At 46.2% G+C, this 12957-nt stretch overlaps 1 protein-coding gene across 1 annotated transcript in view; it reads right to left on the reverse strand.

Annotated features, from left to right (window-relative positions):
- The window catches only part of NPHP4 (nephrocystin 4), a 105777-nt gene that overhangs the window by 73972 nt on the left and 18848 nt on the right, over positions 1–12957 (reverse strand). The window contains exons 5-7 of the mRNA XM_055002010.1: positions 11509–11681; positions 10075–10139; positions 7933–8082 (exon numbers count right to left, since the gene is read on the reverse strand). Of these exons, the coding sequence (XP_054857985.1) occupies positions 7933–8082; positions 10075–10139; positions 11509–11681 (388 nt within the window). The remainder of the gene's footprint in view (positions 1–7932; positions 8083–10074; positions 10140–11508; positions 11682–12957) is intronic.

Raw genomic sequence — 12957 nt, forward strand, 5'->3', positions numbered from 1 at the left:
GTCTCCCTGGTCAAGTACTTTGTGGGAGAGGGGCAAGTATGTCATGGTGGGAAGGGCGCCATCCTGCAGGCAACTTGCTATAGTAGAGGCCAAGCTCCTGGGTCATCACTTTCTCCCAGGCAGTGTGTGATAAGACTCAGCATTTCTATAGTGCTTTGTGAATGACTGAAGATCTGTGTACGCAATCCTCACAACAATCTCATTCAGTATCATTGCCCCCATATTGCCAATAGACAAATGAGCTAAGAGTGGCCACCTAATGAGCTCATAGCTAGCCACTATTTTTGTGTGTGTAAAGTACTGTCGTTGCAGCTGATTTATAGTGAATATGACTCCATAGGATTTTCAAGGTGGTTTGCCATTACCCACTTCTGTGTAGTGACCCTGGACTTTTTTGGTGGTCCGGTCTCCCATCCAAGTACTAACAAGGACTGACCTTGCTTAGCTTCCGAGAGCTGACAGAATCAGGATAGCCTAGGCCATCCCAGTTAGCGCAGCCACTATATTTATGTGATATATATTTAACATACATAGACATTACCGCATTTATACAGGGGGCACTGGTTACAAGAAGGCTGTGGGAAATGCACATTATCTCCATTTCCACCACCACCCACCTCCCAATTTGGTCTTATCCCATAACCGGTTTCTTGCTTCTGGGGTGAAACTTCTCACTTTCATAAACCTCGAGCAACAAATAAGAACTGTTTGCTACGACATGCCTGCAGCATCCGAAACTCACATGCCAAGAAGGGCAAGTAAGACTGATGGTCCCAGGAAGGGAAGAAAGAAGTATAAGGGCTGCTTCCTGGATTGCCTTTCTAATGAAGAGGCAGCAGCCAATTTTAAGATGCTTCTCCTCCCTCAGATCCACAACTGAGCATTATTGAACCTACACTGTGTAGTTAAGACACACAGACCAGGCTATCTATAATGCACCTGGCAATACAATGAAATTATATGTCTCTAGCTGGCAGAACAGTTTAAGAGCTGCGGGAACAGCTGAGAATGAGAGCTGCTAACAAATTAGCTTTGCTAACACTAGAATCTGCTTTAACTCAATTTTGGAAGCGAAAGATACCTTCTCGATTTCATAGAGGCTGTTATCTGACGCTTCAGTCTATCAAATTATAGGGTTCTTTTGGCTGGAAGTGACCATTTGAAGCCAATTTTAGGCCTTCAGTTCCTTTACATCCAGTAACCAAGTAGTATTTATTGCTGAGTCGTCTAAGTTAAAGAGTACAAATAAGAACAGGCGGGCTGGAGTTTTAACTTTGGGGGACAAGGCATTTCTCTGAAGTAGCAAATCCAATGCAGGACATCTATATTCTCAGAATTTAAAAGTCAAATCCTCTTCTAATTACTTAATCTGTATTCGAAACAGCACAACACAGGATAAGATTTCACCTACATCCGTGACGTGGCCTATAACCATTTTCTAATTTGGACACCCAAGGACCAGCTCAAGCAGGTAGGTCTTCCAATGCTCAGGCTTGGATTTTGGTGGGTTTCCAGAGACAAGGATTTTCCTAACTGAGGGCAGCTAGAGAAAGCACCTCTATTTGTGTCCCTGAAGAGACAACCCAAATGATGGGTGTCATTACTGAGAAGGTATCCATGGTGGATTTCCACTATCATAGCTGTGAAATTCATGGTTGATAAGCAAGATAAAATCCATTTGAAAAAGAAATTAACGTGGCAGAAGACAGAAGGTGGTCTCTGTGGAGTGATGGGTCTGGTCCCTTTAGCATGGTTATAACCGTTGGGCTGTATCCAACCACACAGTTCCTCCTATGGAAAGGCATTTCCATTTGTGAAAAAGCGGGCTGTGATTTCTACCAGTTTCACACTCCCCCTTCAGACCTCATATCCCCAATGCTGTTTCTGATGGCCCACTAATCCCCCATGAGCAAAATTTGGGGGGACTCAGTGGCCTATAGCAGGAGGGAGAAGTGAGAAAGTCCTATACCACAGAGTCCTTTGATGGTTGGATATACCTCTCAGCATTAAACTGCATGCAGAGGAGAACAGGAAGGCAGCACAAGCGCTGGGGCACTGGAGTAACATGCTTCCAGTGGCCCATCCCTATTGGAAGACAGATCACTGAAGGTTTTATAGGCCAGCTCCACAAGGAAGCATGACTGCAGTCCAGTCTTGAAGGGGCAAGAGACTGAAGTGGAGCACACCCCACCAAAAACCCTAATGGGAGAACAGGCAAAGGGAAAACAATTATCAATCCCAAACTGGTCAAACACTGACTTGGAAACCTGTTGTTATGGAAAGCTCCCAGCAGCTTTGATTCCATCCACCAGCATCAACCAGCATCATGAGAGGGCAAAGGGAAGGGAAATAGATTTTTTAAAGCAGACGCTTGCTCGTGATGCATACCCCTTATCTACACATAGAGAGGAATATGTGGAATGCCACTGAGACATTTTGTAGGTTTAATGAAGCCAGCTTGACTACCACTGAAATGCCTTTGGGGGAAACTCAGAAACATGTCAAATCAGCAAACCTGACGGGCATTGTTGGAGCTACTGGCAAAGCCCGGCTGTAGACCCTTGGCCAGCTCTGTTACTTGCTATACTTTGGGTAGAATTTCACATTGCTGTCCCCACAGCTGCATGTTGGTTGGGATACTCATCTTGCTCAGATTTGGCACTCGTTCAGTTATAGATTATAACTTACAGTGGCCTAGACAGCCTATATCAGTGATTTCATTGCTGGACCCAGAGTTTCCGGACCTGGGGTTAGTGATCTAACTGGGACAGTGCGCACCCAGGCTTCCGAGAGCCTCCTCCAGGTTCAGAAGGGAATGAGGGTGTGCAACCCATGCCCCTGGAACTGACAAGCCACATGATTGGCATGTACGTTCTGGCCTCTCCATGATAAAAGGCAATTTCCACTCATTGCCACAAGATGGAGCAAATACTCCATATCCATCTGGATGGAAGGGAGCCACAGCTTTCTAAGCTATCTGATGTTGCTACCAATGAAGCCACAGTGGAAAAGAAGAATACTAGGGAGCCCATCCAGCTTTTGGACCTAAAAATGCAATCCTTACTCCTTCGAAGAGTCAACAGACAGAGACGGATAACAAAGTTTTGTCGTGAAATATTTCCACTCTGAATCTAGAGCACTTATATCTCTAGGCGAGCATATTTCTGACACGCATTTCTGTGAATTTTCCAATGGATGAGGTGGGGGGGGATGGGGAGGGCTCTCTGTGTTTCCCTGATCCACTTCACATAACCTAGTTTTCACTCCCTTTAAAGTACATAGGGTAGCCACTGTATAATACCATGGGCCTTCCATTTCACACACTACTATTTAAACATTGTACATCACCTAAGATTTTTTTAAGGGTACTCCTGAAAAACATTAACCCATTAGCAAGAGAAAAAAAAGCCTGAAATTAAGTACATTGCAGGAGACGAAGTACATGTTAAAAACAGAGATCTAAAACCAGATCTCCCAATATCATCTTCCAGATTAAAAAGCAGAGACATTGGGGGGAGGGGGTGCAAACTTCAATCAAAGCCACAGCCCTTTCCTGCACACACACAACTCACACAACTCCCCATCACCAGAAATTACTTCCGAGAACTACTATTACCTGCAGTAGGGAAAACAGACAGGTATTCATTTTGAAATGGCCCTCAGGGTAGTCAAGTTTATTATTACAGTCTGCGACCAGTACATATAAAGGGTATATTTAGATAAATGCTTCCCATTCTTACTGCTTGGGGCTTGAATGCTAAACCCTACAAGACTGGGGGGGGGCACAGTTTCTTGTGCAGGTTAGTTACAGAGGTTATGTGGGGCCCATAACTACATCGAGGGCAGGCGGGAGAGTAATAAGGAATGAAATGAATTATTTCCTTTCTTCCAGATAACTGGGACCCAAAGCAGGAGACAATCATAAAATCAGCATAAAGATGATATTTCTTCAAAACAACAACATTTTAAAAAATCAGGAGAAAAAAACCTTTACAAATCTGAGGCGCTCACAAATCATTTTGAGGAGCCAACGGCTGTTTTTAAAGAGTTCTGGTTTAGAGGACACCCAAAGAAAAACAGATCTTCTGATTTCCTCCTGAAGGCTATTCTGTACCATAGGAGCAGCCACAGAAAAAGGATGAGAGCAGGCAGCCCTGGAGCAGACCCATGCAAGGGTCTGCGCTGAGCGAAGCTACCACACTGAGGTGGTTAGACATTTATCGGATGCGTATCTGACTCCGTTCCAAACTGCAGTGAGTTTGCTACATAGTTTCAGGAGAACTCAGCCGGGGTCATGGGCCACCATACCCAAATCTCAGCCTGGGGGATAGGGAGAAGCTGGAAGCAGAAAAAAGCTGCAATTTAAGGTTGCCAGCCTTCAGGCGGTGGCTTGAGATCGCCCAGAATTATAACTGATCTCCAGGTAACAGAGCAGTTCCCCAGGGGAAAATGGCTGTTTTGGAAGGAGAACTCTATAGCATTATATCCCACTGAAGTCCCTCATCTCCCCAAACTCCACCCAGGCGCCACTCCAAAAATCTCCAGGAATTTCCTGATCCAAAGCTGGCAACCCTAAGCTGGAGCCAGAAGAGCAGGCAGTATTTCTTCTGTTGAACGGACAAAAGCTGGAAGTCAGGCCCCTGGCGTTTATAAAAAGCCTGCCCAATGCTGCGGCTTCATCCTGCCAGCCAGTCCTAGAGGCTGACGTTGCCCACGTCTGTTGCCCTCTGTGAAGGCTTCACGATTTGAGTGCACAAGTCCTGAGTAACTCACTCACTAGACCCCAGCCTCAGGCCACAATGCTCCCAGTTTAATCTCTGAGTCCCTGATACAAAAGGTTGCAGGGGCTTCATTGTCCAGAACTGCTTGTGCTCCCACTTCTCCTTTTCAACCAGTGGCCTCACAACAGCCAAGTGGCCCTTGAAGGAAAACTCTTTAAGCCGAAGCCATAAAAGGTGCTACGTAAACAAAATTCAGTGGGCTCAGTGCCGCTGCAAGCTTCCTTGCCAACCATTTTTTGCTGTATAATAATAAAGCAGAACTTGGTTGGCAAAGATAGCGGTGAGGCCAACAGCCCTAAGCAGGCAGCGGTGGCCGGCTCCAGCAGATGCTGGATCACAAGAGCCGGCTGAGAGATTCCTACAGCAATTGGTGGGCTGTAACAATCCTCACAGCGGCTCTGGTTATGAGACGGCGCTTTGCTGTGAGCAACTGCTAGAAATGATTGATTGTGTGTGTGTGTTAACATACTAAAGGAAGGTGATTTCTGAAGATGGATGATACTTCCAGTTGGCACAGTTGGCTACAGAGGGAGGGAGGGAGGAAACAAAAGCAGGGAGGGGAGAGAGGGAGAGATCATATGCTACTGGGGTAGAAAAAGAGTTACACACAACCTCTGCTTTCTTTTTGAACACCACAATATGCCAGAAAGAAGAAAAGCGTTCAGAAAATGTTACTTGATTGGGAACTTGTTACTGACAGCATCGGCAAAGGTAGTATTCAGAGCACAAGCTTGGACCCCACTGAGGATTTCTACGGGCAGAGCGGGGAGGACGATTTTCACCAATTCCCCCCTCACACTGCAGACTTCTCCCCTAACTTTAGGTCACAGCAATCCAAAACACAGCATTGAGCATTCTAAAACTCCCCTCCAAAAAGACCCTATCAAAAATACAGAGAAATTTCTAACTGAACTTTGCTTAGAGATAGGTGAGTATTATACCAGGGATTCTGGGGTTTGGACCCAAGAACCTCACGGCCTGTGTCTTAGACCTAGCCTAGAGAGCACCTGTGTGTGCTCAGGCCCCAGAGCTCTCTTCAGTCCCAGAAACAAAGTCAGAGATGAACAGTCAGAACTTTACTGAGATCTAGGGCTCATTTCGAGGGGGAACGCACAGGGACACAGTTCCAGCAGTTCCCCAAAGAGGTCACATGTCAGGTGGCCCCGCCCACCTCTCAGCCATTTTTGGCCCATTTCATCCTGGATTGGGGCCGAAACAGCCCGGATCGGGCCTCTGACAGGTGGTGGATCACTCTCCTGTTCAGCAGCGGCCCGACCCTGACCATTTTGGGCCCCTTTTCAGCCATTTTCAGCCCCTCTTTGCCATTTTGGCCCAATTTCAGTCCTGAATGGCCAGGATTGGGTCCAAAACAGCCAGGATGGGTGATGTCAGGGGGTGTGGCATATGCAAATCAGCTACGCTAATGACACGTTCCTGGTGCTGTCAAGGGGAGTGGTGTATGCTAATGAGTTATGCTAATGAGTTCCTCCAGCTCATTTTCTACGAAATGACCCCTGCTGAGATCCAACCCAAACCAGGCCCTGTTTGGAAATATAACAATTGTTCCAAATTGAAACAAAACTATTTACAAGCATTGGGAGCCTTCCAATTTGATGGTTTATTCTGGTGTCTCGCTTTCTTGTCCCCTTTTCCCTGGAGAGGCAGATGGGAGAGGCAAACATAGCAGCAAAGGGAGAAAAAGTGACTCAAAATTAGCAGATCAATTATTTCAAAAGCATATATGCTGTTTCTCCATAACTCCATAATCTAACTTGCATAATAACAGGCACTTTGCTATCAATGAATAATGCCTGCTTGCACAACAAACAAAACGAAATGAACCCAAGCCAACACATAACATAACCAGGTAATCCTGCAGTCCACACAGCCCAGGAGGGCCAATTTGGACATTCTGAGAGTGGCAACCTGCCACCTTGTTTTCAGGCAAGAGGCCCAGGCGAAAGGCTAGGCAGCCATCATGATAGCAAAGCTTCTGCTAGAGGTCATCAGCACTCCAGAAGAGGAGTTCATTAATGCATTGGAAAAATTATCCATCCAATGGCAGGGATGTACATGGAAACGTGGCCGCAAAGGCAGGCTGCAGTGGAAAAGGTGAGAGGGAGTTGGTTTTTGCCTTTCTTTCCCTGGATCTGTGCTTCTTCCCATTCTTCAAGCCTTGAGACTCTCTCCTGCTTCCCAAAGACTTGTGTTTCCAGTCAGTAGCTGTGCTGGTTGTTGTTCACCTCTCTTCGCCCACGTTCAGCCTTGACACGTGACTTCCTGACTTGCTAAGCAAGGCAGTCATTTCCCCCTTCCTTAGTAAGTGCTATGTAAGTGGCCGGCATGCAGCCAGCCAGTGCAGTGTAGTGGCTACAGTGATGGACTAAGATCTGGGAGACCCAGGTTTGATTCCCTGCTTTGCCATGGAAGTTTTCTGGGTGACCTTAGGTTAGTCACATACGCTCAGCCTATCCTACCTCGTAGGGTTGTTGAGAGGAAAGACGGAGGAGAGGAGAATGAAGTAAGTGCTTTGGGTCCCTCTTGGGGAGGAAGGTGGGGTATAAATGAAGTAAAATAAAAATAGGCCTGAGATGAGGGAGGAGATTGATGTAATATCACAAAAGAGCTGATGCCTCTCTAAGGTTCCTATGGAAAAGGGGCACTGGGAAGCTCTGTCCCAGGTGTAAGTTTGCAGGTCCCCCAAATGGTCTATTCTTTTCATTTTCCTCTCTGTTCACCTTTCAGGTAGTACTTCTCCCACTTGCACTGGAGAAGTAGTTCAGGAGGAAAAGGCAGATGGGCAAATAGGCAGAGCGGCAGAGATATGGGGCATCATTTGCATAAGCTAATAAATCCTAACAGTGACAAAGAGCCCTTGCTGAAAGCAAGCACACGAAGAATATGATGGATTGCCTGGGAGAAAGAGGAAGCCCTCCTCTTAAAACACAAGCCGGCTCTCAACATGATTCACCAGCAGGTGTCACAGCCCTCCCAGAGCTTCCCATTTCTGAGGGTTCTCTGGGATCTTTCAGGTGTCTCTGGCGGGCCAAAGTAAACCCACACAAAAGCATATAATGAATGGTGAGCAGCCGTGAAGCGCACGGGCCGTGCTCAGGTCAAAAGAAAGTATGGCTTAAAAGCGTAGGCATACCTTCCTGAGATGTTAACACTCCAGGGATTCTCTGCAGGCTGGATACTAAGGTGTTCTCCGGAAGGAGGTGATAGACTGTTTCCAGGAATGGGTGTGGCTGCAAGGCACACTGAAGGCGGCTGTTGTCCATCGCAGTCAGGTACGTGTTCTCTAAAGAGGGAAGGATGAGGCACCATTTAAAATGCAGAGACAGAGATAGATGACGCTGGTTTGCCGCAGAAAACAAAGCCTCTCCACAGGGAAGAACCCGTGGAAGATTTTTAATAGCTGTTCAAAAGAGGGAATTTGGGCAAGTGCAGCTATTTGAGATTAGCTGCCCTTGCCAAAAGGCACTTGAATGCCCGCCCGTTAAAGGCACTTACAACCATTCCCATATTTTAAAAATATTAAAAATAAAGTCATTATAAAGTAAAGCAGCTCTCAAGAATCTATAGTTCAAAAAGTTGTTGGAAAAGGAAAATAGGCAAACTAGAAGTCTAGTGCACATTCTGCAATTCAGAGCAGGACCTGGTACCAGTGGTCACAAAATTCAGCATCCTTTCTCCTTCACCCCTCTTTGTTAAAGTTTCTGGTCGTCATGGCTCCACATGGGAAATCTCTGAGGCCAGCAATGAGTACAATAGATATTTATCAACCACATGGTGATAAATGCCTGAACTCCAAAAAAACTTTGGGTTAGACTGGTCCCTCTTTTGAGCAACTCGGGGGAACTGCTGGCGCCGCCACCTCCTCTTTGCCACGGTTTCAGCACAACCCCTCAGTCCCAGGATCTTGGTCGATGCTTTGGCAGGATGCAAATGGGGAGAAGCTTCTCAAGGGAGAGTGGCAGGAAAGACCAACACAGCAGTTCTAAATAAGTAATGGCATCCCACTTGCTCTGGCACATTGATCGGGCCTGGTCCTCAAAGCGGGACTCGCGCTTCGTGAAATATTCAGCAGCAGAATGTGCTGCCTTGCAAAACTGCTGCCAAGAAGGACCTTTGTACCTCCCAAACAGGCCTGGCTCTTGTCTTGGGACTATGTGAAGGGATGGTCCAGAAATGGTTATGTGCAGGGCTTTTTTTCAGCTAGAACACAGTGGAACGGAGTTCCGGAACCTCTTGAAAATGGTCACATGGCCGGTGGCCCCGCCCCCTGATCTCCAGACCGAGGGGAGTTTAGACTGCCCTCTGCGCCGCTGGAGTGGCGTGGAGGGCAATCTCAACTCCCCTCTGTCTGGAGATCAGGGGACGGGGCCACCGGCCATGTGACCATTTTCTCCGAGGGCAACCCACTGAGTTCCATCACCTCTTTTCCCAGAAAAAAAGCCCTGGTTATATGTAAATGATAAATCAAACGGAAGGCAATGTGAAAACAAAGAGTAAATTTTATTTTAAAAATCTGGTTCCTCCCCACGGTTTGGATCAATGTCTCTCAAACTTCAGACTGCTTTTTATCTGAATTTAAGTGTTATTCTTATAGTAGAAGGGGTTTTGAATGTGTAATAGTAGGTCTATGCACGATTGACAATGCAGTCCTAAGTAGAATGACACACTTTGAACCCAGTGAATTCAATGAGGTTAGAAAGGCATAACTCCACTTAGGATGGCACTGTCAGTGTTCTGGGCAGGCCTCCTGATTGGAAGCAGGCATGTCTAGAACAGTGACTCATGCAGTGATACAACGGGCAGCCGCCTGAGGCTGGATAATTCTGCTGTATTTATATTTTTTAAATAAATATCTATTGGATGACACAGACTGTTTCAACAATATCTGATGCAGAAACAGGGAAGAATGACCCATCCCTAGAAGAAGGCAGATTGGAAAGCGGCAAGATGGCGCCAGAAATGCAGGCACCCTGCTTTGGGGAGTGGGTGCTTTGGGCTAACTGAAGCCTTTCATTCTTTATTTCTTACGGCATCTTAGTGGAATCTAGCACACATCTGGGGAATCACTAATTTGAATACTGGAAGGGATAAGTGACAAACTCAAAAAGACTGTACCCCTTTCTGATCTATTCTTGGCTTTGCCCTTTCTCTTAAAAGTAAGTACTTTGCTTGCTCCTCCTTTCCCCTACTGAGCCTTTACTGCAGTTTGTGTGTGCCAAGAGTACAACCAATCTAACATACCAAAAAAAAGGGCAAAGGGTCTTTTGTGACTTACTCTCTACTGGCTCCTGGAACAGTGGGTGCAAGAGTGCTCGGGGAGTCCCATGATACAGACTGAGCCTGGAGAGAAAAGGAGCAAATCATGACATGGAGAGATTTCCCAAGTGCAAGGAAGTTAGAATTCAAAAAAAAAATACTTAAGGCTTTTGTGCAGAAGTCACAAGAGTTGATAGTGTGAAGAATCCTTTGAATCTCCATAATTCATCGCATTTACTATTTACTCTCAATGTTATTCTATGTTCCCTATGTATTGGATCCGCACTAGATGTTTCCGCAGGAAATGTGATTTTCCTGCCTCCCACAGCAGTCCTAAATGTCCCTCAAATCCTTTTCTTAGAGGAGAGGGGACCCTCAGTAACAAGATTTTGGGGGAGATTCCCAGATCCCCCCTCCCTACTTGCCAGCCCTTCCCAGACTCCATCCCGATCTGCCAGCCTTCCCAGACCCCCACCCACCTACCAGCCAGCCCTTCCCATGAATTCAAAGACCACCTAGCTTCTCTCTTTTGACCTGAGATCATGGTAATAGCAGGGTTATTTCTAGTAGGTGGAGTTTGCATTTCAGTAGAGAAACACAATGAGCGATGGAGGACCCACAGCAGTCTGTAAGGGTATGTATGAAATGCAAAAGCATCTCTTCTGACTGTCAATGCTCTCCACGGCAAGGTTCTTTCCCAGTGCCGTTTCCTGAGATCTTTGTGATTAGAAGTGCCAAGGACTGAGCCAGAGAGCTTCTTCTCTCAAAGCAGAGACTGAGCCACTGGGCAACGGTCCCTATCTCGAATAAGGCCATAGCCAAAATACTCTCAAACAACTCCTTATTGTATTGTCGAAGGCTTTCATGGCCGGAGAACAATGGTTGTTGTGGGTTTTCCGGGCTGTATTGCCGTGGTCTTGGCATTGTAGTTCCTGACGTTTCACAAGCATAAGCAAAACTTCAACAGGAAAGAAGAAACCTTAAGAATGAACAGAGCATGGTTTCCAGTTCTGAAAAACACCAGGCTAACAAAACACTCTATACCCGACAATAGCCCTGCAGAGAAGATTAGCACATCAAGCACCAATCCATATGCAAAAGAACCTCCTCAGGAAACAGTGAAGCCTCCCGCCATTAGCATTCCACACCCTGGGAAACTCTTACAGGATGACTCAGCTCAACCCCACCCCTCCTGAGTAGATACAAATGACCTGCCAACATCTTTTCCACACTGTGACACTGAGAGATCTCTGTCTTTTGGTGCTACACCTCTGAAGATGCCAGCCACAGCTGCTGGCGAAACGTCAGGAACTACAATGCCAAGACCACGGCAATACAGCCCGGAAAACCCACAACAACCAACTCCTTATTGTCACCAATACGCTGGCTTAAATACCTGTGGATCGCACAAACAGCCCCAAAGACTCAGCAATATGCCAAAGGAGGAAGATACCCTTTGTCCTTCAAGCCCAGATTGGTTGGCTCAGATTTGCTGGTAAATAAACGCAGGATTCCAAAGCCACACGACAAATCCTGGTGGGTCCCATCCGGTCTCCTGGTTGAAGCCACAACTTCTATGACAAGGATGATGCTGGGATGATCCAAAGAGGTGTGAAAATAAACAGTCTGAAGAAGACAAGAGGGAAGAATGGAAGGCGTTCTTGAGTTGGGTCTTCCTGGTAGCATGGAACTCACTCCCTACAGTGGTATTCAGAACTGTGTTCCGAGAAACCTGGGGGTTCCTTAATAAGACAATCACTACTGGAGGATACTGATAGACAGCTGGTCCACCCATACCAATCCTGTCCTACTGTACACAAGCACAGGGGATTGTTGGGCATGATCTACATACACACAGTTTAAGTGGGCATCCTAGGAACTGCATGTGCCCCCTACAGTATGCCTGGAGACACTCAGCAATGCACAGTAGTCTCCAAACAGGCATGGAGGGGTTTCCTTAGTAGATGTAGATGGGAAAAGAGTTCCCTCAAGGACAAAGTATAAAACGCATAGAATGGAGACCTCTTCAACAGCTTGTTAGCCCTTCTTGGTGTGTTGGATGAATACATTGCCCCTCTTCTTTCTGAGGTCTTTACTGATATCTGAAACCTTCCAGGATGTCCCTCCACTCTTCAACCAAATTTATAGGATTCCAAGCTATTGGGGATTGGAATAAAGGTGACTCAGAATGGCTGGACACTGGGAGGGAAGCACTATTTTTCCCTTTACATTAGAAGCAAACTATTTATTTGTGCGATCCCTCTTTCTGTTTGACCGAGAAGCTTCTATCTGACTCCTTTTTTTTCCTGTGCCTTTGTTCTCTCTTTTCTCATCATCTTGCAAGAAGCAAAACATTTACGCAGCGCTCACCTATGCAAGCATGCAAGAGGCCCATTCCATACTCCCGCTCAAGTGCAAGCTGATTAGCTGGCCACTTGCAATAGGGAATATTGTTACGTAGATTAGATTTCCATTTTTCTTCTGCTATTACAAAAAAGCAAGTGAATGTGTATCAGCTTCAATAAAAGTTACGTTTTATCTGTTACAGTATAGTGGCTTGGAGAGTGTTTTACCACACGTGGTTCCACACTTGCCTGACGGGGCAACTCTGCATTAGCTAACTAATATCCCCAATACATTCGACCAGAGATGATCAATCTCTTTGGCAGCATGGAAGGATAGGAAGTTATAGGAAGGATGAGGCAGCATGCTATGATAAAGATGCCAGTTCATTCCTGTGCATTGCTGTGCTTTTGCTTCTAATTTGCTGAGCCTGGGAGCAATGAGGAGAGCCGGATAAACTTTTTGTATGATTGGTTCTCCCCTTCCTATCCAGAAATGCCACAAACTTGCAGCGGGAAGTTCTTCTAGTGTCCTTAAAGCAGCAAGAAATAAAGCAGAG

Source organism: Eublepharis macularius, chromosome 17 (genome assembly GCF_028583425.1).
Source record: "Eublepharis macularius isolate TG4126 chromosome 17, MPM_Emac_v1.0, whole genome shotgun sequence".
Classification (NCBI taxonomy): Eukaryota; Metazoa; Chordata; class Lepidosauria; order Squamata; family Eublepharidae; genus Eublepharis; species Eublepharis macularius.